This window comes from Tribolium castaneum, chromosome 6 (assembly GCF_031307605.1).
Source record: "Tribolium castaneum strain GA2 chromosome 6, icTriCast1.1, whole genome shotgun sequence".
Classification (NCBI taxonomy): domain Eukaryota; kingdom Metazoa; phylum Arthropoda; class Insecta; order Coleoptera; family Tenebrionidae; genus Tribolium; species Tribolium castaneum.
The window spans coordinates 5,679,770-5,707,686 of NC_087399.1; the positions used below are offsets into that span (position 1 = coordinate 5,679,770).

Sequence of the window (27,917 nt, forward strand, 5' to 3'; positions counted from 1 at the left end):
ATCTGCAGCGTCCTAATAAAAAGTCTTTGAATGTAAATACCAATAAGAGTAAAAAACCAACAAAAGCAGTTAGCGGTCAAGCCCTGCAATCGAAGAAAGAAAAGTGAAATAACTAACTGAAGCGCATCTTCGGCATGACTTTCGAAGCGTAACCGAATTATCGAGAAGATTGTACACCATTACAAAGATGATAGAAAACATTTTATTGAGCACGACACAAATCCTTAAAAATCTAAAACTTTTTGCAACAATTTTACTTTCACACCTAATATTTTTTTCGTTGCGATTTTCTAAGACGCTCAAGGAATTCAATTAAATCGCACACTTTCGACTCTGATTGGTATTTGTGGCCGCGAAAACCACATGTAAAGCGAAGAAACTTCCAGATTACGAACAATTGGCAAAAAGCAGTCAACCGGAAGTCAATTAAATTCTTCCTGGACTATCCTATCACTGGGCTTTTTGCGGGAAATTATTAATAAAATCAAAAAACACCAACGGACCATGACTCGCCTGCGAGGCCCGTTTCCGGTCAACCGGCACGCGAAAAAATCTAGGCCGCCAGTAATACTCCGGCACCTTCCTGATGAAACGGGCGATATGTAGAGTGCCTTGTTGGGTATCACACCCAGCACTATCGCAGTCACATGTCCTTGGTGACGCAAGTCCGGGCTACCGCAGTGAAAGTGATCTGCACCCCACCCACCCGCGTGCGTAACACTCGGAGCCCCTGCAAAAAACCGAGCTCAAAGGAGCACCACAGGGTCGCAGGCGATGCTTTTTTCGGGATGACGCTGCGTTCTGGTCTAGGTCAGTTTTCCAGCCAGTGGGCCGAAACCGCTCACCAGAAGTGACCTTTAACGAGATTAACTCAATCGCGGTTTGGGCCAATACGGAACTGAATAATTGAAACATAATTAACGCCCATCTGAGCCCGTAATGAAAGTGGGTAGCAACCAATTAGAATTTTTCCGAATCATTATTCTTCTCCACGGACACGTCTCTTATCGGTTCATCTGTTCCCTACCCTCCTACGGCGATTTATCGACATCCGGGTGGAGAGTTCAATGCTGGAGCAGGAGCGAAGCGTTGATTTCGTTTTGTAGAAATTCGGCAAAGATGAACGGTTTCTATTAGATAACCTGGATCTCTATCATGGTACATTAACTGTCGAAAGTGTAGCACCGGATCAGAAATCCCGGAAATTACAAATGAAACGCACGATGGTCGCTTTTAAGGTGTAGAAATCACTTAATTGCGTTCGGAGACGTAATTTATTTCACACGCAACGCCGGCCAATGAACATTATTGATTTAAATTACAAACACAGAAAAACAACCACGAACAACAATTAAATGAATATTTTTAAATATATTTCACATCAACACTTTAAGGCAAACATAAATAATAAATTAATAACATTGAAGCAGCTCGCATAAACAAGCCGAGCTGGGATCATGTGGTGCCATCTAACACAGCTTTGGCCAAAGCTCACAGCACTGCTTTCCGTTATTTGGCACTGAAATGAGCTGAAAATTCAGTGACCCAGGGATGTGTAATCGGTCTATAACTTTTTTGCTATTTAAAATATTGACATGCTGTTTTCATTATCCGATAGATCGACTTAAAGACCACAAACTAAAAATATTTTTATTATACACAGAATGTTGTATACAGAGTGGAAAATCAAAGTTACATTTTTTTTAATGGAACACCCTATATATTTTTGAATAATTGGATTCTACGCAAAAAAATAATATAGCTTTATATAAACTGTTATGGGTCTATCTCTTTTTGTTTCGGAATAGTTTGTAATGTTGATTTATTTAAAAAGTTTGTGTTAAAATATCTGCAAAAGACGGTCGGTACCTGGGGCCTGGTGGCTCAGTAGTATAAGCGCCACTTACGACGGGAGAAGTCGGGGGTTCGAACCCGGATCAAAGTGACAATTTTTCTATGAAAAAAAGTTAAGAAAAGGTAAGTGAAACAACACGTAAACAAAAATAAGAGAATGAGAGAACACATAGACGTATAAACATAAAGCGGAACATAAAACTGACAGAAATAAGAAAATAATGCGGCAAAAGGTAAAAGTACGTAAAGACGCCAAATTGTAAACGTAAGAGCACATCCTAATAAAGAGAAAATACTTTTTGTTTTGAGAGAAAAAGAAATGAACGTAAAGGTGAAACATAACTTCAAACTTTAGCGTTGAATCCTTAGATGACTTACTTCTTAAATTATAAAAAAATTAAACGAAAATATTTAATTTACCTCTAAAAATTTTTCGTTAACTGAATTTGTTTAGAAAAGTCCCGAAAAACATAGTTAATAAAAATCATGGCCACTGCGAATCCGGTAGGATTTCCGCACGTCCACTATTTTTGACTAGAAAATACACAGATTTGGTGATTTTTAGAGAAATTATGTCCATTTTCGGTCAAAAATGTGCTGAAAGCCACAAAAAAGGTAAAAACAATTTTGAAATTGTAGAATCAACTTATACGCCCGGTATCTTTTGATGAAATCTGGTGGAAAATTAGAGAATTAAATTGAAAAAAAGTGGAAGAAAATGTTTTCTCGAGCTAATTTGCCGACTTTTGAACTGAATGTATTTGCGTTTTAGGTGAAGTATTGCAATTATATAGTTTGTAATGTTAATTTATTTAAAAAGTTTGTGTTAAAATATCTGCAAAAGACGGTCAGTACCTGAGGCCTGGTGGCTCAGTGGTATAAGCGCCACTTACGACGGGGGAGGTCGGGGGTTCGAACCCGGATCAGGTGTGACAATTTTTCTATGAAAAAAAGTGAAGAAAAGGTAAGTGAAACAACACGTAAACAAAAATAAGAGAATGAGAGAACACATAGACGTATAAACATAAAGCGGAACATAAAACTGACAGAAATAAGAAAATAATGCGGCAAAAAGTAAAAGTACGTAAAGACGCCAAATTGTAAACGTAAGAGCACATCCTAATAAAGAGAAAATACTTTTTGTTTTGAGAGAAAAAGAAATGAACGTAAAGGTGAAACATAACTTCAAACTTTAGCGTTGAATCCTTAGATGACTTACTTCTTAAATTATAAAAAAATTAAACGAAAATATTTAATTTACCTCTAAAAATTTTTCGTTAACTGAATTTGTTTAGAAAAGTCCCGAAAAACATAGTTAATAAAAATCATGGCCACTGCGAATCCGGTAGGATTTCCGCACGTCCACTATTTTTGACTAGAAAATACACAGATTTGGTGATTTTTAGAGAAATTATGTCCATTTTCGGTCAAAAATGTGCTGAAAGCCACAAAAAAGGTAAAAACAATTTTGAAATTGTAGAATCAACTTATACGCCCGGTATCTTTTGATGAAATCTGGTGGAAAATTAGAGAATTAAATTGAAAAAAAGTGGAAGAAAATGTTTTCTCGAGCTAATTTGCCGACTTTTGAACTGAATGTATTTGCGTTTTAGGTGAAGTATTGCAATTATATAGTTTGTAATGTTAATTTATTTAAAAAGTTTGTGTTAAAATATCTGCAAAAGACGGTCAGTACCTGAGGCCTGGTGGCTCAGTGGTATAAGCGCCACTTACGACGGGGGAGGTCGGGGGTTCGAACCCGGATCAGGTGTGACAATTTTTCTATGAAAAAAAGTGAAGAAAAGGTAAGTGAAACAACACGTTTCATGGGAGAACACATAGACGTATAAACGTAAAACAGAGCATAAAACTGACAGAAATAAGAAAATAATGCAGCAAAATGTTAAAGTACGTAAAGGCGTCAAATCGTAAACGTAAGAGCACATCCTAATAAAGGGAAAATACCTTTTGTTTTGAGAGAAAAAGAGATGAACGTAAAGTTCAAACTTTAACGTTGAATCCTTTGATGACTTACTTCTTAAATTATAAAAAAATAAACAAAAATATTTAATTTATCTCTAAAAACTATAAAATTATGGATACACTGTCAAAGACTACTCCATAACTCAGAACCTTGGGTGATCCAAATGTTAAAAGCATAAAAATGCACACAATTTATGTGAGCCACAATGTCTTACTGAACTAATTTTCCAACAAATAGTAAAACAGATGTTATTACCTAATAGAATTTTAATACAAGATAAAAAGAAGAAAAAAGTAATAAATTCTTCTCGGAAATAGACAGCTCGCACTGTTTTCAATCATTTCAACCATTTCCTCTTGCAGTTAAATCCCCGATCAAAGATTACGGAATCATTGTGCTTCCAACATTTCATTGATACGTCTAACTGATCACAAAATAAGATTGAGTTTTTTGCAGTAATGGCTCCAGTCCCGCATTCCTGTCGCCAAAATGATGATTTACGCAGACGAAACAGTTACGCAGCTGCTGATTGCAAATCGTCCGGTGAATAATTATGACAAGAGGAAGTTCAGTGAAGTTATGTTAATGATAAGAGAATTATATGCTCGCTTTTCAACAGTTAACAGAAAGTCGCCAGTGCTCCCATAAATATACGTTTCCTGTTGTTTTTTGCTCACCGGTTACATCAAATCACTGCTGAAACAGACACATTTCACCGTATAATTAGCTACAAGCAATAAAAATAATTTGCTGCTAATAATTGCAGTAAACAATCAGACGTCTTCACGTCGGGTAATAATAATAATTGAGGAGCAATCTCGGCAGTTTAAGGTGATTAAGGTGTGAGAAACACGTATGTCATGGTAATAAATTTATTAATTTATTTTACATTGTGATATAGGTGTCTAGTATATGAGTGATTTAAATGAGTATAATAAACTATCAACAAACTATAAACTAGTACGTTTATTACTAATAAGTGAAGATTGTTTTGTACAAAATTAGCGTAGCTTTGGCTGAATTGGCTCACCTATGAGTGAAATAATTTCCCTATGGTACATTTTTGTTAATCGAACTGAAGCAACAAAAAATTCTCCTAGATATGTACAAACAACAACGGGAGTCACACAAATGCACCACTCTATGTACAATACAACTTACAATTATTACATCTGAAGGAGTGTGAAAAGAAAAGTGCTACAATTGCTTAATTCCGTGCAAAGTGTTCAGACAAATTGACAAAATTCGTGTAGGAACTTTAAAAAGTTATAATTTTTGACTCGAACAAGTCTCCGTATGTACAATAAATAACACTAACTACACCTAAATTACGTTGATGCATAACACAGTTATTTGAGTCAAGCTTATCACTAAGTGGAAACTTTTATAGTCTGATCGTTGTTGTTCAGCACTTCGTCCTCGATCTTATTCGCTGCGAACTCCTCCAGGGGCGCCTCCTCCGAGTACGTCTCCGAGTCCTCCTCGTCCTTCCCCACCACGTCGATCACGCTGTGCGAGGGCGGCGTGTAGATCCGGGTCTGGTTGTAGGGGTCGCCCCCAGCGTACGTCACCTTCCCCATGAAGGAGCGGATCTCGTCAAAACACGCGTCCTCCCGCTCGTTCTCGTTGCTGCTCCCGGGCGAGTCCGCCACGGCCACTCCTCCGCTCCCGTCGTCCGCCTCGTGCTTCTTCAGATGCCGATCTAAATTGGTTTGTTGGCCGAAACACCTCTCGCACAGCGGACACTTGAAGGGCTTCTCTTTGTTGTGAATGTTCCTCACGTGCCGCTGCAGATTGCTCGAGATGCTGAAAGAGCGCTCACAATAGCGGCACTTGTAGGGCTGCTCCCCCGTGTGCGTCCGCAAGTGCCGGGTCAGGTTCGCGGACCGGGGGAACACCTTGCCGCAGAATTTGCAAGCGTACCGGTCCTTCATCTTCCCCTGGGCTTGCTGCTGGATCATGTCATGAAACGGCTTCGAGCTGAAGTTCTGGAGCCCAGGCCGCAGCAAGTCAATCCTGTGTGACGGCAACGAGTTTAAGAAAGGAAACCGGGGGCCGAACGCTGGGGGTAGTAACCGGTCGTTGTTCTGCAACTGGAAGTTCGGCCGGTACATTTCCAAGAACATGGGGTGGATGGGCCGGGGGTAGGCCATCGGGGGGGTGGACAACACCTCCTTCTTGTCCTCCTCCAAGTCCACGACTTCGATTTTCTCTTCCTTGGGTTTGGGGAGCAAATCGCGGATTTCGTGCTTGATTTGGGGTTTCTCGGTGCGGGTTTTCTTCCAACCGAGGCTCAAGTCAAGGGGTTGGTCACCCTCTTCACTACTGACAGACTGGGGGGTTTTACTTTCGGTGCTTCGGGACAAGTCTTTCGGGAAATCGTGGTCGTCAGACTGATTGAGTTGGTCCCGTGGATTCGACAGGATGTGGTTGGGTCTCGCTGGCGATGGCGTCAAATTAGCTTCTTCGGCGGTTGGTGGGCTAATCTTGGCCGAAATTGACGGGACTCGCGGCGGGGTGAAGTGCTCCTTGACTGGGGAAAACCGGTCCGGACTCACCAATCTCAGTTTTTTCGGCCCGTCCTGCTCTTCCTCACTCTTCAATTTCGGGATGGGGTTGAACAGGAGCGGGTTAATGAACGATGGGTGGTGTCCCGACGGTGGGAAAATGGGCGGGTAGGGGGAAAAGTGAGTTGGGAAAAACGGGAGAGGGCAAGCCGGCGTGTTATACATCGAGAACGGGTTATTACTCCCCATGGGCAAATTCTGCTGGGAGCTTAGCGAAGGAGTTGGTGTTGTGGAATCACAAAATCGTTTATGTTTCGATAGAGAAGTCACCGTCGAGAACGACTGCCCACACTTGACGCATTTTATTTGCATGCGACAGTCGGCATGCATCCGTTTGTGGCGGCACAAGTTCGAGAATTGCGTGTACGCCTGAAAGCTCGAATTAAAAAACTCAATTCCGGCCAAACGACAATACCTTAAAGCACACTTCGCACTGAAAGGGCTTCACACTCGAGTGGATATGCGTGTGTTGTTTAAGTCCCGACGATGTTGCGAAAGTCTTTCCGCATTCTGGGCACGCATGGGACCGGGCACCCACGTGGTGGATTCTTATGTGTCTCTGGAGATTGCTGGGGTCTGTAAATACCTGAAAATTCGCACTTAGACCGGCTCTCCAATGCATTGCAAGGCTCACCTTGGGGCAGTTCTCGCAATGGTACTTCCGGTGCTCGCCGTGGCTCACCGACCGGTGCTTTATGAGGCAAGGACGATGGGAGTAGGCTTTAGGGCAGAGGTCGCACCGGTACTCATCCTTGCGGTAGTTGTGCTTGACGATGAGATGGTCGTCTAATCTGGAAATCGGAGTGATGGGTGAAATGACAGCTTCGCATACTCGGATTGGGGTTCCTGCTTGATGGTGGGTGGACACGCAAGGAGGCGGGAATGGATCATCAATAACACTTAGAAATGTCAATTAATGAATTATTGAAGGAGTTGGAGGCAAGTGGCGCGATTCACATTATTATTTCGGTAATTGGGGGGTCGGGGACGATTTCGCACGCGAGGAAGGTGTTTGTTTTGTCGAGGAATGATAAACAAACCTAGTAAGCAGTTTTATAAGATAGACATGATAAAATAGTGATGTAATGATAAAGCATGTTTGAAACCGTCTTATCATGTTTCAGTTTCCTTTTATTCAAAAATTGGTAAAGAAAATATTAGACAAATTGAGTTTGTTTCAAACTGTTTCACTCTAATTCAACTTTATCCTGCGCTTTCGCACAAATTTGTAGTTTGTACGATCACATATTTCACTGGCAGTTTTAGTTGAGTTTATTAAAATTGTCAGCATGCTAAATGAAGATTAAATAAACAAACACATTACAAAATGTAATTGCAATCTCCATTTTTCTAGAAAAGAAAATCACTTAAAAGTTAAAAGCACATATAAAACATTTAAAGTTAAAGTATAAGGTTCAGGATTTTTGCTACAATCTCATATGCGATATGCAAAATATTGATAAATAAAGTCGGCAATCAGTACATATTTTTGTAAATCAAAGAGAAGATGTTGCCGTTTCGTAGAATTCTTCCTTTCTTTAGAAGTAGTCATGAAATTTCAGAACGCAGCAATGTTTAATCTACCTAAAATAACTCATCATTTTCTACTGCAAAACTGTAAATTAAAAAAAAATAAGTTACTTGAGGCAAAGCATATACAGAGATGAGCAAAACGTACAGAAGCAAGCTTTTGGACATAAACTATGTACTTTACGAAAAAACTAATTAGTAAAAAACTACTTTAAAAATATGATCAATTGTCAAGGATAATTTTTTTCCAAATTCCTTTTAGTTCTCGATTTGTTCAAAAAAATTATTGTTAAATCGCACCTTACTAGGTACGGCGAGTTTTTTGGTAAAAAATTATGCTCTAACTCGGTATTTTTTCTTAAATTATTAAAATTACGTTCTGAGCTCACTACAAAAATTTTTCGAATGTGGCCCAATTGGTAGTATCCATGGATGTTTTCATTCGAGTAATTTTATTCAGACATTTTTTACGAATAAAAACATCCCTTCGGCCAAGTTCGAAAAATCGGAAAGCAACTTTAATAATTTATTTAAAAAACATTGGTTTAAAAACAATTCTATTGCGCTAGATGTCAATTTTAAAGCATAATCTTTTACCAAAAAATCACCGAAGTAGAGTGCAATTAAAAAAAAATTTGTTACTCAAAAACTAAAAGAAATTTTGAAAAAGTCATTCCTGAAAAAAAATTAACAGTTTTGCCATAAGATACATAATTTGGGCACAAAACACTTGGTTCCTTTTGCGTAACTGTAAATTTTGCGGTCAATTAACTCATAAAAGTTTAATTTCTATGTAAAACTGAAACATTCCTGTTAACAAAATTTGAGCCAAAAAACTTAATAAAAAGCTCCATAAGTGGTAACAGAAAAGTCCCGATATTCTAAGATGCCAAAAGTTATTTGCTTGGTTATTTACGGACGGTAAAAACGTTCTTACCATAAGCAAAATTATTAAAAATAAATTGTTTTCCTTTGTACCTTCGTTCAAGATTAAATTCTAATTAAAAATGTCTACACTAATCAGTAATCACTTCACTTCACGTCTCGTTAAGACAACCATAAATCATAAATTTGGATTATTTACATCAAAGCCTCGTTTTATCAACACTTGGAACAAGCGATTGGTCCTTGGTGGGCAATAAAAACTGCGTCTCATTTCGATCATTGGCGTATTAAGCTAATAAAAATAATTTTGAAACGTAAAGATAATAATCAAGCCAAAATAATAGATTATAGCGTAATAAAATGAGTAAAAGCTCTTAAGAAAAAACTGGCTTTACCTCGTGATTTAGTGAGTCGAGCAGCCACCACGTGCCAAAATCAGTTCTTGTGAAAGCAAAGCGTCAAAGCTGCGTGAAGTGAGCGACTAACCCATCGACTATCGTATAAAATGGGCATCAAATAAACAAATATTTACCCTTCAGTGGGTATAATTTACCAGGAGGACATTAAAACCATATAAAGAGATAATGAACAAGGGAACATTACTATGGCAGACTTATAAATAATAAATAGTACACGGAGTGGAGCATCACGTCACGTTTCCACCGTTGCCACAAACATACATTCCGGCTGATAAACAGCCCCGATAAAAGAGTAATTACTAATTAAGAGCTCCATGAACCGGCCGATTAGCTGAATTATTAATCGAACCGGTAACCACGGTCCTATTTTAAAACCCCTTATTTACTCACTTATCTACGTCGGTGAAGGGCTGGTCGCACACGCAACAGCGCGTTTCGGACTCGTCTTCGTCGTCGTCTTCACGCTCGTCCACCGTACCACTGTGCTGCGACGCTGCAACAAGGGATGGTTTTTCAAAAAATCACTTTTTTAGCCCCGAGCTACAGGTACTAAACACTTTCAATGACTGATAGCGAGTCACGAGGGCATAGTGCACCTCCACCTGCCACCCCATTGGCGGACAAAGTTGGCGTCTCTTTTTAACCCCGCAAGATACGCCGATTGTAATGCAATAATTGGGAATTGGTGGGAGGTTTCCGGTGGGGCAAAGTCGGGGGTAATTTCGTTTTAACCCTCGCACGTGATTCCGATTGATAAGTGATTTCATTATCAACGGTTTTAGCGGCCACACTGCGGAACAGGGGCCCAGGATGCCATTTTACTCTAAATAAAAAATCTACCCTTTATTCTCAAATATCAAAATTTTTGATCGAAATTAGTACAACTATGAAAAGCTCTCAGAGCTTTTCTTGTTATTAGAACGAACAATATTCAGGTTTTTTTTAACTTCTAAAATAGCTAGAGCTTTAAAATTTTATATACGATCCAACTCGACCATTCTGAGTTTAACTAAATTATTTTCAAAATGGCTGAGCTTTTGGAACTACAAAAAATTGACGCAAAGTTTGAAATTTTAAATAGTAACCCACAGTTTTATTGCATATTTGAATTCATCTTCTCAAGCTGAATAAAATTTACCCAAGTTGTTGGTACTTATCTGTCCTAGTTTTTGACAAATGTCAATTTTTTTGTTAAAATTTTCATTTGCAAGGGATTATCTAAAATATCACAGCCCTTGAACCCTTTAGATAAGTGAATAATTTTTTTGCATTCTATAACCAAAGGTTTGAAAAGTTTTCTACAATTTTCGAAATTGTCAACTGTCCAAATTCATGGCTACTACGATTTTTTCGAAATCGTTTTCAAAAACTGCTATAACTCAGTTTTTTCAAATGGAACGACCCTATTTTCTTGACGGCAATCGAAGAATATCGATATTTATGGTGACTTTTCTCAATACGTCCTATACTTATCTTTTACAGTTTTTGAAAAAAATCACAAAAATCGGATTTTACTTCGTAATTTTCATAGTTAATCAAGTAGACCTTGTAAAATGGTTAACAATTGTCAAACTTCAACATTTCATTGAGTTTTTAGTTGGTTCATTATTGAATAAGCTATAAAACAATAATATTTAGTTATAGTTTTTTATAACTTAGTGAATTATGTAAAGTAACTCAGTCAGTCTGTCATAGAATTTTGAACTTCTTAAATAAAAATGGTGAACAAATAGGACATTTCTTTTAATTAATAGCACAATTTTATCGCATTTTTAAAAAGTTTACTTGATTAAAAATGAAAATAATGAGCCAAAATTCTGTTTTTTTGCGATTTTTTCAAAAACTGTAAGAGATAGATATAGAAGATGTTAATAAAAGTCTGCATCAAAATTAATGTTCTTTAGATTGTCATTGAAAAAACAAGATCATTCCGTTAAAAAAAAAGTTATGTTATATCATTTTCAAAACATCATATTAGCCTTGCAATTTGACAATTGACAATCCTAAAAATTTCAGAAGACCCTTCGAGCCTTTGATTATCAAATGCAAAAAAATATTCACTTATTGTAATATTTTAAATGAACTCCTGCGAATAAAAATTTGTTTAAAAAAATTGACATACGTCAAAAACTATGACAGATAAATACTAACAACTGGGTATGTTTTATTCAGTTTCAAAAGACGAATTCAAAAATGCAAAAAATAGGTGGTTACTATTTAAAATTTAGAAGTTGTTCTCGTAGTTCCGGAAATTCAGCCATTTTGAAAATAATTTAGTTAAAATCAAAAGTTTAAAGCTACATTAGAAATTTAATGTAGGCTCTAAAAGAATCAGCCGGAATAATACTCAATAATATAAATATGCCTACTCAATAAATATGCCTACATTTTAATTTTATTAAAAACTTTATCGTTAGCAATAAAGAATCGGTGGGTTTTTCTATATTTGGCAAAACAGGCATTTGTTGAAAGGTCGAAAAGCTGATTACAGTAATAGAGCCAAGCGTTTAATTACGGGATCCGCCGTTTTCCCTTCTTGCCTCTTCCCTTTCTCACGACAGGTGTCCCCCCATCCGCCCCCTTGAGTACGTTACGGTGCGTTCCAGTTCTGCTTGAAAGACATCACAGGTGCTTCCAGCATGGACCCATACGGCACAAAATTCAAATTAAAACCGAATTAGAAAAGTGTGGGAATGTCGATTTTCGCGTCCGTTAAAGGTGTGAAACCGTTTACGCAATCAATCGTAATGCACACACCATTAAGTCGTTACAGGACCGATGACGACTGACTGCTCAATTTAATTGTTGCCACGAATAAATAAATCACAGAATCATCACTGTGGGTGCCACAAGCCCACAAATTCGATTTGGACTAATTGACGAAGGTTTTATGGTAATGAGCAAAACAATCAAACGAGGACAATTTTCGGGCTTACTTGAGCAGTGAAAGACTCCATTTTGTGCAAGCTTCATCATATCACTGATTAGATTAGGCTCAAGGAGCGCAACATTTTGACTCTGTCAGGATCTGAGGATTTTAGGCCATACCGAGCGAATTGAAAAATAATAAAAACGGCTGAAAATCACTTCTTACAACAAAAACAATAACGTTGAAAACGACCATGGACTTACAAAATTGCGAATTTTTGGGCACCAAGGTGGCCCACTCGGCGCAAAATATTTAACTGACGTTATCTCATTAATAGCTACTAATATGTTATCTCTTCGAAAACACATTTTTCCAAGCACACAACCTTGCAATCATTCAACGTCTATGAATTCGTAGCCCTTCGATACAGGCATTTTTATCACAGATATGTTGCTCAAGGTGCGCCAGATTCAACCAATGCATCGCCTTGGCGTGGGTTTTCCAACAAATGATAAACCACCAACTTATTTATTTTACAGATTGAAAGATTAGTCTTTGAGTTGAGTTGTTGGTGGTGTGGTTTAGTCATTTTATTGGTAAAAAATTCTTTCCTCTTAGTGGTAGGCTTTGAAAAGACATTTGTGCCCTTAAAAAATTATTGATAAAAGAAATTGTTTTTACATTTTTATATTTTTAGCGACGTTTCGATTTCAATTAAATCATCATCAGGCTGCAATATCGATAGTCTTGCTTGGCATTGCATGGAATATTGCAGCCTGATGATGACTTAATTAAAATCGAAACGTCGCTAAAAATAGTTTATAGTATACTCTCCTTAAAATGGTTACTTTGGGGACTGCTTTCTTTGACCCCGTAAAACGTGATTTTAAAAGACAAGTACTAGAGTTCCTATATTAGAAAAGTTGGGACTCAATTTTCGAAATTTTGTTTCAAATAAGTCTGTTGGAATGTGTAAACAAATAAATTGGGATAGAAATCAGTGGTGTTACACTTCAAATTTGACGAAAGGTGAAATAAATTTGTCAAAAAATGTTTCCATTTTTCGTCACTTACTGCGTTTAGAAATGGTTTAGACTGGCAGTCGTCGTCAATTCACTGTTTTTCTTGATATGAACTACAAATTTTCAAAAAGATTTCTTTATAAGTACAAGAATTTTACGCCTAAACTCTTCATCATAAACATTTTTCCCTTAACTTTAAGAAATGGTAATCATCGATAAAAGAGAGAAAAATTAAACCTTTCCTGCCAAATTTTACGTTCATTATTATTAACAAGCATTTGGAAAAGTGGATTGTATAAATAGTGTTATGAACAAAATCTCTGAGATTTTAGAAATTTGTCTATGCATTTACAAAATACGTAGGTACTTGGACCCAAAATTGGGCTAATTTTTAAGAAAGTTGAACCTGTCACTGCTTGGCCGCCTTTAGCATCTACGTGAACTTTAGTTTCTGTTTCAAATTATAAAGTTATTGGAACTTACGATTTTATTACGTTTTTCACACGAGAAGACCTTCAATATCATTTTTTTGAAAATTTAAAAAAACGACGGAAAATATGAAGGGTTCTTGATGACCAATTTTTGGGACGAGATGTTTAACTAAAAATTGTGACTGAAAGAAAAGCATTTTTAGCATTGAAGTATGATTTAAGTTATGTATTTAAGATTAAAATAAATATCGAAAAATTTCAGAAATGTGAACATTAATATTTGTAGGTATTCAATTATTTTTTTTTAATAGTAATCCCAAAATTTCTACGTTTTCTACGTCCCTGGTTAAATTTGACGTAAAATTATGTCATTTTATGCATTTGCCAGAAACCAAAAATAATTTCTTAGTGGTGGGGTTAATATTGGCAAAATTGCCCATTTTCTGGGTAAATGTCCGCCGCGCCCACAAATTGTGCTCGTCCTCGGTCGCAAACATCCCCATCAATCACGTAAAACGGTCATACAGCCCCATTTTATCTTGATTATGACGCAAAATCCATGACCGGGCCCATCTGTCCGAATCGGCATTACTCATAATAAACACGTAGGAACCATAAATAATGTTTGACGCCCCGTGCCTGATATGACAACTATATCAGAAAAGGGTTCTCGCCACAATGGCGGCAGTAATCCGGGCAGGCGCTGTCACGTGCCCTTTGTGCTCACCCCCGGACTTAAGTCGCTCTGCGATCGATTTGTTTTTGAGGAACTTTTCGGTAACGGTCAGCGAATCACGTCCGGCGTATTGTAAAACAGCAATTTGGCGCCAATTACGCTGTCAAAGGGAGTCAAGAGGGCATATGCCGGATATGGTCAGCGTCTTCCGGTTTGTCGTTGGAAATCAAATAAGCCGTCGCGTGAGCGACACACGCGATTGAGGCCGGAGATGCGATTTGATAACCGAAACGATTTTTGGAAATTCTCATTGAGATGCAAATCGAAAGCCAAAAAAATGATTAAATGGGGGTGAAGGTGCACGCCTCTTACATGTGTAACCCCGGCGAAGACCATTAGCGCCGAATAATAAATATGTCACACACCCCACGCCAACAATAGCGAACATATCCCCGTAATAAATCCGATTAATCCCAGCTGCGCATTTTGCAAACATTTTAAACTGACATATCAACCCTTAAAAAACCCTTAGCGGAAGGGTCGACATCTCTCGACTTATTCCAAGTCATTTGGAATCGAGATGTGCGCCAGATTAGCCGGGGGTCGGTTAGAGATTTCACTTTTCGATATTATAATTCGACGGAAGCCGCATCGCGTTGATAGTGCCATATGGTGCCGCTTTTGTTTTAATGATGAAAACAGAGGGTCGGGGGCAGATGTCATTGGGGGCAAATCACCTGACTTTTAACCGCCAGATTTGACGGCTGACACACCCACTCGCTACGATTTAACCCCAACAAAAGTGGATTTTTTTCGAACGCTTACCTGTTTCCCGATCGGACTTTTCGTCGGCCGAGACCGAGTCGCTGAACATGTCCTGCAGGTTGAGCGGCTCCCGAGGGCCCATGATCAGCTCGGCCCCGTTGGGAATGTCCACGCAGGTTTCGTACCACAGCTGTAAAATAGAAGTTTATTATACACGTAAAGAAAAGTTGGTCATTAGCAGGTAATGCCAACTTTTCTTTACGTGTATAATACAACGTTTTCTATCGAGTAATTTTTTTCACCGATAAAATAAAAAAATCAACAAATAGAATTAAAAAATCACCAAATGGACTTTATTCAATCGAATTTTTGTTGTATGAATTTAATTAAAGAAATAATAATATATAAGGTGTTTTCCTCACCCCAAATCCCGATTTTGACATTGACAATTGTTTATAAAAATAAAAAAATTAAAAAAAAATGTTTTTTAGAAAAAAGTTTTTATTTAAAAAATGCACGAAAAGTAAAAAATAATGTTTTTCTACCAGAAAAAAATGATTTTGCTTACAAATTAGGATTTTAAAATTTATAAAAGCTTTGGAAACAGTGCTCAATTCAAGAAAGTAATTCTGTAATGTCGTTACAACTTTTGACCGTTCCCAAAGTTTTTAAAAATAAAATCCAAATTTGTAAGCAAAAATATTCCCTCTGATCGAAAAACATAATTTTTTACTTTTTAGTGCATCTTTTAAATAAAAGCTTTTTTAAAAAACATTTTTTTAATTTTTTTATTTATTGATTTTTAGTCTTTACTTATTCTAAACGTCTTTTTCTCTGAGATTTAGTTTCACCGTATTATTGTAACACCATTATTTTGCTGATTTGTGCAAACTTGTTTAGTGGTATGTGATAGAAAACAGCTGCTAGCATTGAAAGCACATCATAACCTTTGTTCTGTGTCTATACTTTATCGTCCAAGATAAATGAATTTAAAAAATAGCGACATTTATTTGTAACTAAACTTAATGAAAAAGATTAGGTATTAATATATTTCTCAATCACCAACATATCGTTAGGGAATATTTAACCACATAGGATGGCATTGTCACGCAGATTACGTAAGTATGCAAAATTTCAATTCATTGGAACAACGGGAACTTTTTCAAATTTGGCTCCAAAAATATGAAACAGACAGACAGACAACAAAGCAAGTTAAATAAAAGCTTTCAAAAACAGACCATAACTAAATGAAATAATGTACCATAGTAACACCACTTGTAGAATAAAGGTGTACTACCTCTACTCGCATCCAGAAATAAGCAACAACATTATTAATACTTATAATTTATAAGAGAAAATTATTTTTAAAATGTGGCAAGTGAGCAAAAAATGTTATCGCTGTTTGTCTTTTCGCTTCATTGTTTCCGCCGACGCTTTCAACCTTTCGTCTTGATTTATCTGCTCAACATCACCATTTGACACGGAATTATTCAAAGCCACGATGGTAAAGGTTACGGTTTTCATTCCTCCTCGTGGGTCTTGTCTGTCTTTGATTATGCAAAAATTCGGCAATCTCATTTTCGCGTCAACACGTCCGCCCTGACATTAAGCAACTTTTTTCCAAAAAAAGATTCAATTATATCTTTCGTCTTGACAAGAGAAAACTCGAAGGTAAACCGTGATTTTTTAATCTAATTTAAATTTAATTGCGGGGACCTAGGGCGATGCATATACTTTCCCGTAAAAAATTGGTCTATAATTAAATAAAAATGGCAAAAAAATAAAAATTTGTTCCGTGCAACACGTTACTGGAAGACATTATGAATTGAAGATTAACTTCTTCCTTTTACAGCTAGTGCAAGTAATTACGCTAGGGCTGGTTCTCCGTAAATAACACTTATTACGTCCTGATTCAATCATAACAATTAACTTTCGGTTAAAGTTAACGATCGATTGAAACCGATCCTCTAGGCAAGGTTAAATGTTAAACGAATCAAATAATTATTGCTCACTGAAAATTTCTATCATAATCGCCGTTTGATGGCAAATAAATCTTCACCTGCTGAAAAATCGCAGCTTTCGAAACGCCACCAGCAAGGCTAGAGATAAGACCGTCAAGGATTTGCGTTATTGTTTTTGGGGTAATTAGTTCCCACCCGATCGATAGCACAATAAAACGATTCACCATGGAAGTTTCAACAAAACATACTTCACGTATATCATGCCATCAAAATCTCATTTTACAGTCATAAATTAATAATTGGATTGTTAACCATGGCGAGGTGTGCAAGCCAAGCACGCGACTTTCATCAATTTTTCAGAGGCTCGGGCGTCGATAATCATTAACACGTTTAGGTCGCACAAATTAGGCATAATAACACAGAAATTATTGAAAAAACACGAAAAATAAACCCAGTTATGAAAATGAAAAAAATCGCTTTCCTTTCCACTCACTTGTCCTCCTTGGAGATAATACCGCATATTCGCTGAGCTTTTATCGCAACTTCGGATCAGTTTGAGCCAGTTCTGGCTCTCCCCGGAGCCGTCCAGCCATCCCCGGACTCCGGAGCCGGCGACGACCTGAAACAACACCGAAATTAGATGAAAGCACATCGAGCCGATTCGATAATGGGACGCTTTTTCCTTTCATGTCCTCTTTTCCAGGATGTATAATGACGGGATTAAGGATCAAGCCATTAGGGGTTAAGGGCAACTGCTTCCGACAATTAGAGCGCACCCTAAGCGACCGCACGCCCTTGTTTCGCCCTTTATATGACCGGAGTTTAATTGCTGACACGCCAGCAGAATTTCTCAGAGTGGAAGCGAATTTGTCTTAATTAATATTTATGTTCATTGGGATAATCAATCAGATTTTTAGCCGCAACGCCTAGGGGTGTAAACAACAAACAACAATCTCTTCTAACACAAACTCCCATTGTTATGATTGCGATCCGATTTTTTGGAAGATCGCATTTAGAATTTTCAAATTTTTTTTCTTAGTTGTGTTTGAAGCTTTACGTTTAAGCACTTCATTCATAAAAAATAAAAAATAAAAAAATTGGGAAAAAATAAAATTGTTTGTCAGGCTATGTGAAGCTAAAATGTACAAGTCTGATAGGGAAAAAGTTAAACTAGCTAAACAAAAATGGTGGAGAAAAAGAATGGATGAAAGGAATGACGGGAACAAGAAAAAAATTGAAAAAGAAAAAAGTGTAAAAATACGTAATGTAGAATATCAAATTTCAATTAGGAGTGTGAAGCCAACTAGACAATAAGGACAATTTAGTAATAAATATATATTATTTTATGCAAAATTGAAATTTCTAAAAAAAATTTCTATCGATGTTACTATACAGCGTGCTCAAAAACTGGCGCACCAACTCAATGGTGTGTGGTAGAGAACTGGTTATATATAAAGGTAAAAATAGTAAAAAAATTCTTTGTATTAAAGTTATTAATAAATAACGGATTTTAGATAAATGACATATGGCAACGTTGTCTAACAGTCATGATCGCAACAGAATTTCAGCAACAATTAAAATTAATTATTTTTGAAACGGTTTCCTAGGAAATAATTCCCAGTGTTGGCACATCCACACATTGCGATTTTTTGTGTGAATTTTAATTTTTTTAAATTAAAAAAACTGCTAAAATCTGATGGTAAATTTAAAAATAATTATTCATCGTTTTGTTACGGAACGATTACCTAGCATGAAACATAAAAACATAAAAAAATATTGAAAACTAAAGAAGTTAACACAATAAGTTTGTAGCTCCAGATTTTTTAAAATATGACTTCAGGAATTTTTTCAACATTTTTCTCGTAATCTGCACTTGCTTCTCAATAACGTACCACTGAGTGGTGCGCCAGTTTTTGAGCACCCTGTATAGTATAACCACGTTTTTTCACGACCAATATTAGGGTACGATAAATTTTCTGCTTGAAATTGTTCTTTTTAAGGAAAATCATACACTTTTAACATTTTTGAGTGTTAGGACTGCAAATTTATACATGTGCCGAATGAAAAATCAATTTTAATAAATGAAAATCAAAAATTTGTAGCTGAAATTTTGAAGAATTTTTCAAGGCGATGTTTTCAAAATTCCTTCAATAAAAATTAAATTAAATGCAACTAAAGAAGACTTTGGTGTCGAAGAGTGTAACTGAATTTTCTGACTTGTTTTCAACCCCCGAATTAGCATTTTTTGCCTTGGCGCTGCTTTTAGAGCCCCGTGTCGAAGGCATCTTCTGGGGCGTCACGGGCGTAACGTGCAGGGAGTGATAATTGATAAGAGCAAGGATAATCGCGCCTCAGATTCAATTTTTATGTAGCCGTTCTAGTCGGCTGGCTCCACTCAAAATCGATACTCTGATCTCGAAGACAACGAGTGCGTGTGAATTGACCACGACGGCTTGCACACTTTCCAATAATTGTACTTTCTATCCATATTTTACGCTCGTTTTTGTCTCAATCGCATGAATTATTTAATTAATTGAATTAATTGACATTTTCTAGTCCGCTTATACACGTCTTCTGATAATTGCGTTCACCGCTAGAGCACTATTTATGTCTCATGTGTCTGACTGGTTAATTGCTTTCAAGTCAATTTACTGCAAACACATTTGTTAGTTTGCATGTTAATGCGGGAAATTTACATCAAAAAATAACTAGGAAAATAAAAGACGAGCGGATGCGATCCGGCGATCAGGCACCCGGAGGTTTTCAGGCAAATTTCAGCCGCGGTAGCGCCATCTCGAGCGAGTTCACCCAACGAAAAGCTTACCTGAGAAAATCGAAGGTGGTTTCGCACCTGAAGAACTACCGGATAGTTGAGCCACACACCGAAAGGTGACACTACTTCGGCTCTCGGTTAATTAATAATTAAATTACAAGTGCTATCAATCACAAGGGAATTACTGTGTCAAAGTGATTTATGTTTTTCGCAATTGGCTTAATTTTATTGCGTCTTTGTAAAATAAAATAAGGCCAAACATAGTTGTTTTTTAAATGTACAAGGTGCGGCATTAATAGGGAATCTCTGAAACCGAGAGATTTAGAGACAAATAAGTGACACATTCTCGGGTCCGTTCCTTGAGAAAATAATTTTGGTGAAAACCGCACCCCGCTATCGTCTTTTTCGACCAAGAAACAAAAGTTGATATTTTAGCGAATTCTTAAAAAAATCACATCTTCCTTATTTTTTTAGAGAGAATTTATAATGTTATCAGCGTTTTTTTTTGGTTTAGCTGTAATTACATAAATAGGAATCATGGGCGGCTGTGACATTTTCGAAAAGCTTATTTTATTCTGATTTGATATGTCTATTTGTGTAATACATTATTTTTAGATATTAAAAAAAACATAACATTTTGTTTATGCAAAATGTATTATAATTGAATGATTTTTTAAACACTAATTAAATTAAAAACAGCATAACAAATTATTATTACATGAAATTTTAGCGATTAATAAAAATTATTTGTTTTTACATTTAAAAAGACAAGCTTACATTGTCATTCTGTTTTCTTAGTTAAACATGAATTGTAGGAAAAAAAAAATCTTAATTGTATGACTACCTGCCAATAAAATTTTATTTTACAAAAAAATGTCAATCCAAACACCAAAATCAAATCCCATCGGCGGTAAAAAAATACATAACATTATCAACGTACCTGAACTTCACTAAATCATAAAAAAGTGTCATCAAGTGGTAGTGGTCGTTTTCAATTATCTGCACATTTTTTATGTAATTAAAATCTACGACCATCGTATATTTTGTTCAATTGAAGATAACTTTACGATAGCTTGCTTTTATAATTTCACATTTTTTGCTTTAATAACCATTCACAAAAATTCTAGATTATACACACCTTTGACGTGAAACAATTTTTCCATAGCCAACTATTTTCATATATTTTAAATATATTTTTTACATTTTTTATATATTTTAGATATATTTTAATTTCACATTTTTTACTTTAATAACCATTCACAAAAATGCTAGATTATACACACCTTTTACGTGAAAGAATTTTTCCATAGCCAACTATTTTCATATATTTTAAATATATTTTTTACAAAAGTATATAAAAATATGAAATTGTATTTATATTGTTTTCAGTTCATAAAAAATAAGCTTTTCGAAAATGTCATTGCCAACTATGATTCCTATTTAAAAACAAAAAGTTGCAAAAATTTGGTGATAACATTATTAAATTTTCTATAAAAATGTGCCTGTATAATGTTTTTGTTTCAAATCTTTTATAATTTATAATTAAGATATGAATTTTTTAAGAATTCGCTAAAATGTCAACTTTTGTTTATAAGTCGAAAACAAAAAACCAAAATTATTTTCTCGAAAAACGAACCCGAGAATGTGTCTCTGTTTTTCTTTAAACTTCTTAGTTTCGGAGATCCCCTATTCGGACACCAGGGAAGCAAAAATTAGGCAAGCGGGCATTTTTAAGCGAGAATTCTCTTAGAGTTAGGAATTTTTTTTTATATAAAAGTGCATCACCCTGTACAAAACGGTAAAATTAAATTACAAAAATAAGTTTTGAATAAGAATCCAAAATGCATCACCCTCTACAAAACGCTAAATTTGAATAAGTGATAATCACCCCCTATAGGAATAAAATTCTTGTTTGTTGTTTTAATTAGCATCGGAAGGGTGGAGGGTGTACCCATCGCTCGCAGCTTGCCCTCGCCCGGTTATAAACGATCAACTTCTGCCCGGAACCGTATTCAATCTCAAGTTATCTAAAAGTTATTTCCTAAATGTCAAAACAAGAAGTAGATAATTGATCATATAAGACAAGGTACGGTCGCCCCCAGCGAGGGAGATAAAGGGTCGTCGGGACAAAGACAGCAAGAGGTCAAACTGCCATCATTGGCAGCTGTCTGTTGATATACGAGCTAATAACCGCTGCGACACTTTGATTATTGCGACGTCACGACGCCCACCCCTTAAATTACCACCCCCGGTCTAATTCCGGCGGCGCAGCTTAAACTCGACTACTTGACCGACTTATCCGTTACGTAATCTTTGCGAATAAATCAAACCCGGACAATATGGGACTGACCTTTATGGGATCGCGACAAATGTTATCGGTGGCCCTTACAGCGTGTTAAGTGACATCTGCTGTTTATACGCGGATTATTACACTTTCCCCAAATTCCCCACTTGAAAGACAAACATTTTTCCCTGTTCCACACTTGCAATTAATCAATTTGAAGTTATCAGTTCTGGGCGGAATTTATGGTCCCCATGCACCCATCAGCATTCTGGTCCTTTATGTGCTGGAATTCTGGCCCATTCAGTGACCAGTAGGTAGCCCACTGCAGATAACAATCGCTGGTATCTCTTTCAAAGGTGTCAGAGTGAAGTGCGAACCCTCCGCGCACCCTTCGCCCCAAATAAGATTTCTTCAGGAGCAAAACTTGCGGAAAGGTATCGAGTAATCGGGTTATTAACAGTCGAACGCGTACATATCGGAAGCTCTTTGCCGTATTGATCGAATCTATTGAAAGTTGTCCGGTACAAACAGCCATCGGAGTACTCCCGATGGGCTGCTGATGGGTACCGAAGATGGATGAACTGGGGGGTTGTAAGCATTGACAGCTGAAGTGATGCATCTGTTCTCGCGTAACAAAAGTGACCCAAATGGAGACACTGATTGATTTTTCTGTGTCTTTTCACAAAAAAGAATTAGTTTATATGTTTGCGAGATTCTGGAAAGGGGATGTCTTGTCACAGTGATGTGAATAGGACAGGGATTTAGAAAATTGCAGGTAGGGGATGGAGCCTTGGGATTAATTAACATGTTGGCAGGAAAAGACCGTTTGCCATTTTTTCTGAATTGGGCTCTGTTGCCCGTCTTTCCTTCAGCATATTTTATCTCGAGTCATTTATGGCCATTATAACCAGAAACCAGATTTTTAAAAAAACAAAAACAGAAATTGAGTATCAAAATCTGACAATTTAGAATAATTTCTAATTAATTCCTATTACAGAAAAAATTCAAACATAGTTTTAATTGCAATAAATACACAAACTACGTTTTGTCAAAAATTTAATTAATTAACTTAATTAACTGTTGAACCTAAAATATTCTAAATTTGCTGCTGTAAAGTTATTTGTTTTTTCTGTAAGAATTCATCTCAACTAAGAAAATCTCACTCTGTAGAAATAGATACTACAGTAAAACCTCTCAACAACGGACACCGATGAAGAACCTTTAATTGTCCGTTGTGGAGAAGTGTCCGCTAATGGGAGGTGTAAATTTTAATATAGGTTTTGTTACGTTCCTACAAAAATGTCCGTTGCAAAGAGTGTCCGTTATTCGGAGGTGTCCGTTGAGAGAGGTTTCACAATAACACTTTTTTCACCCCATTTTTTGTTTTTGCTTCTCTAAGATTAATAAATTGTCTATATAAAAACATAACTCATGTTTCAAATGCCAAAGTTAAGGACTAAAAAGATGTAAAGATTTTTGACCTAATTTGGTAAAATTTTTAGTTTTGTGAAGAAATCTTGCGATACAATTGAGTTTTTGCTGAAAAACTTGCGAAATGTTTGAGTTTGAACACGAACTTTATCAAAAACAAATCAATCCACAATTTATCCACGATTTTTGAACCCAAGTGTAATAGAAAACTCGAAGTTTTCTTAGAAAACAGCGAAATTCCAGATCGTTTGGCCGACATTTACAAAATAATCAAACAACAGTTTTTTGCCCAGTTTTAATCGCCTTATGATTGGTCTGTTTTACTGTTGGGAGTGCAATATCCCTCCCATATCCAATGACAAACGCTTCTATCGTCTTGCAATTTTTTGTGCACCAGATAAACAAGTAGGAGGTGATTCTTATTTTCTTATTGGTTAAATTACTCACGCCAGCAACAAATAAAACACTACAAGTTTTAGCGTTGGTATTTCACACAGAACGAGATTTCGCCAATAGATGCGAATAAAATGGTCGATTCAGTTTAGTTTTTGAAATAATTTGATTTTTTTGACGAAAACAGAACCGGTTTACAAAACAAGCGTTATTAATTTAATCTGCAATTATATTTTTAAAATTAAAAAATAAAAACCGGTCCTAGAACTTTCACACAACTAATTAAAATGTCCACTATCGGTTTAGAAAAATTAATAAATAGAATAATAATTATTAAAATAAATAAATTTTTAAAATCAACATTAACAATTGGCGAACACTGCAATTTTGACAGTTCTACGTAAATTATTTTTTATTCTAAAATTATAAAGACTGATACAGGAATTTTAAAAGATATAAAAAACTGTTTAAAATTAAAAAATAATAAAATAAATATAAGATTAGAGTATGTATATTTTCAAAAATTAAAAGTTCAAAAAAGCAGACAAAGGAACTGACAAACTAAAAACACAAAAAACTAAAAAATATTGAGAGTGAAATTCTGAAGAACTAAGAGAATGAAAAACTGAGAAACTAAAAAAACTATATGTTGTAGGACGAGAAAAAACAATTACTAATAAATTGAAACATTAGATTCTGAAGAAAATACGAGAAAATCTAAAAAAGTTAAAAACTGTAATACAAAAAAATAAAAAAGTAAGATTGTAATTCTGTAGAATTAAGTGACTCAAATTGCCAAACGTGGTTGGCTTAAAATAGACAAGTAACGTTTTAAATTAATTTTTGGCAGTTTTTTATAAAACATTAAAATTTTCGACACTGCCTTATTACCTCTTTACCTTTGTTAAATAGGTCACAATGCTAGATTTTCTACTTAAAAATTTTGTTTAACACTGAATAAAATGACAAATATTATAGTGCCAAGACAATCCACCCATTTAATAAATAAATAAATAAAATTTGAGTTTGTTATAAAAATCGAATCATTCAAATTCCTACACATTTCCAGAACATTTTAGATTTTCAAGTCCTTCGAGAAAACCCTATTTTGTGCAATTTCATAGTAAAATCTGAATTTTCAAAACGCAAAAACGATTTCTATCAAATATAAAAATAAATAGATATGTAATCTAATTGTTAAATAAGTTGTATTTGCTTTGGTAACTCCGAAATTTTGAATTTTTGCGGGGCGTGGTGAGAAGTACTCCCTGGTTTTAATAAAAACCCGGGCATCTTCCGTGAAATTAATTTCCTGGCGCATTTGTGCCATAAGTCATCAATGTTCAAAGATGCTTATGGAAGTCAGCTGCGAATTTCCCGCATGAGTTGTCATGATTTTTCCCGCATCCGCGTCGAACTCTCGCCCAATTTCCCTCGTTTCCACAACACAGAAAGAAAGTTCCCCGTCTCTCCGCCACGAATAATTAATGAACTTCATAAGGTGAGTTAGGTGAGCACAATATTAAATTTTTGAAATGTACACAGAGAGGGAAGTTTTTCCGCCTCGGCTCTCTCGAAAGGCAGGCAACTTTTCCGCGTCACGAGGGAATGCACACTCGGAAAACTTCATAGTATTTAATTGCGTCGACCAATTAGACATCGCGGAAAAAATCACGTGGCGCGGCCAGATTACGGCAACAAAGCGAGCTGTGAGCATGGCTAAGCCCTCGGGATAGAGCTTTGCCATGTAGACGTCACTTAGACACGACGGGCGGCCCTTTCGGAGGTGTCAACTATCCCATGATCACTTATTCCCATCCTCGCCGCCAGACTGTGACCGCGGCTTTGTCCAGCTCTCACAAAAGTCACAGTCTGGCCGAATAGGTGAAACGGTAGCATCTTAAAATTTCTTTGCGTTTCGCCGAAATCTGACATAAAATAGACCATGAATGGGTCCGAGCGCATTGTTGGGAATTCGTGACGGAATGTCGCTTATTTCGGTGACGAATCGCCACAATTAAAAGAGATAAATGCAGTCATTACTTTGGGGTGGAAAGGACCATGATGTATGAAACTCTGGGGGTTGGTAAAAAATTTCCGCGTCAGGTCGGGTGGTCATCAAAGGGCTGTTTGCAGCATCTGCATGGAAAACAGCTCATCTGACAAATCGCCACAGTTTATCAAAATTCCAACCGCCCGAAAAACCGGCCAAACCCCAAAACTGGCATTTTGATGCAAATCGCCCCGCATGCAAATTTTCCCACAGACTGTCCATCAGCCATCAATCGCAAGATTTCCGTTTCCCAGCTTCCGAACAACGTGTTTGTCCCCGGTCAAGTCGCATGACACATTTTTGACATGTTTTGTACTTCCAATTATGTCACAATAGAAAAATTGAGTCTCCCTTGCCCATCTTGACCTCAGAAGGGAGACGAGTTTAATAAGCAAAAACTACAATACCTGACTTGCGTTGAAGACGACCATGGCCACACAAACTCGGACTGACTAAAAGAGTCGTAATTCTAGCTTCCTTATATTTTCATTCAAGATTAAGCGATAGGAATTATCTACAATAAATAGCGTTCGGGAATTGATAATATCCAAGATTAACACTGAATGAACCCAGGTGGTACCGATGATTGACAGAATCGGTGCGAAAGGAGAGGATAAGCCAAAGGATACACGGAGATGGACGTAAACAGAATGAGGGCTCAAATCCTGGGCCAATTAGGGTTGTAAACGGTTTAGGTACGCTCTGTGGACCGGTACGGCACAGGTGTGGCCATTTTGCGTCATTAAAAAACCATACGCTGGTTAAGCCGTGATGGATTGCCACCAATTATGCAAAAATGTGGCGGCTCGTTGGACAGGTTTTGCATTGTTTGCGCTGGTTACGTAATTAGCTACTCCAAACGTGGCTTATCTTCGCGTTAGATACCAGATTTGGCAAAACAACTGTAGCTTAGCCACAGCTAATTAAATTACTTTGATTTAAACCCAAGCCAAGACCATAGTGGATAATAGACACTCTATTAACTACGCAAAAGATCAGTTGCTTGGTCCAGATCGTTACTCAAAAAAAACTCAAGAAACTTAAAATTTCACCGATTTTAGCTGAATCCCGTTGAAAATCGGGTTCGTATTTATTAATTTGCCTAATGACACTATCATTGAACAAAATCAATGTGAAATTATATCATTTGTACCTACATAGTAAGTAGTGTCTTAGATTTAAAAAGTATCTTTTAATATGTAAATCTATATTTTGATAAATAAATTATTACAAACAATATGTAAAATTATATTTTTCATTTGAATATACATAAAAAAGTATTATTACCAACTTTATAATATAATCCAAATCATTCAAACGTAGTGAGTGACGTTTCTACAATTTGGAGCTAAGAAGGTTGAAAATGGTTTCTGAGTTGTTACTTCACCGAAATAAACTTTTTTATATAAGTGCTGTTACAAAACTTTCCTGGTTTAATTATTTTCCTAGTCGAATTGAAAAAAAAAATAGAAAAATGTTACTTGAATTGTTACAGCCATTTTCCTCGGTGTTTTACAGCCGTTTTGAGTAACGTTTTTGAAAGTTATTTACAGGATACATTCTTCTACTGAGTCTGTAGGTGCAAAAGTGTTTTAAAATGCTGTAAGGGCCTTATTTAATTCAGAAAAAATTCTAAAAACTAAAAAAAAAATTGATGTACTTTGAACATTATTTCCCATCAACATTGTGAGTTAAAGAGAAAAGAAATTACTTTTGCACCTGTATTGGACTCTTGGAAATAAAGCTGCTTTTGTTTTAACTTGAAATTGTCAACTGGTAAAAATCTAAAAACGAACTTGCGGTTCTGGCCTATGATATCAGCGATCCTTCTATTGTGCGCTCGTTTCAAATCAAAATCAAAAAACAAACTCGTTTAGTAAACACTTACTCCTATGAAAAATTTTCTACTGAATTCAAATCCAAATTTAGTTTCTCGATTTGGAGTTGCCTTCATCATGAAAAAAACGTTTTTGTAGAAACTCTTGAAAAACTTGAAATTTGGTTAAATACGTAGTTCATT

At 36.3% G+C, this 27,917-nt stretch overlaps 1 protein-coding gene across 8 annotated transcripts in view; it reads right to left on the reverse strand.

The window, feature by feature from the left end:
• Positions 1-4,696: 4,696 nt before the first annotated feature.
• The window catches only part of LOC664087 (transcription factor hamlet), a 65,960-nt gene continuing 42,739 nt past the window's right edge, over positions 4,697-27,917 (reverse strand). For 4 of the 8 annotated variants that reach the window (XM_064357356.1, XM_064357355.1, XM_064357357.1 and 1 more), the window contains exons 3-7: positions 17,457-17,582; positions 15,063-15,192; positions 9,630-9,732; positions 6,821-7,196; positions 4,697-6,774 (exon numbers count right to left, since the gene is read on the reverse strand). In XM_064357356.1, coding sequence (XP_064213426.1) covers positions 5,209-6,774; positions 6,821-7,196; positions 9,630-9,732; positions 15,063-15,192; positions 17,457-17,582 — 2,301 coding nt within the window. In that variant the 3' untranslated portion in view covers positions 4,697-5,208. Of the gene's footprint in view, positions 6,775-6,820; positions 7,197-9,629; positions 9,733-15,062; positions 15,193-17,444; positions 17,583-26,304; positions 26,422-27,917 lie in introns of those variants that run through there. The other 4 variants (XM_064357361.1, XM_064357360.1, XM_064357359.1 and 1 more) reach the window with 4 other exon arrangements.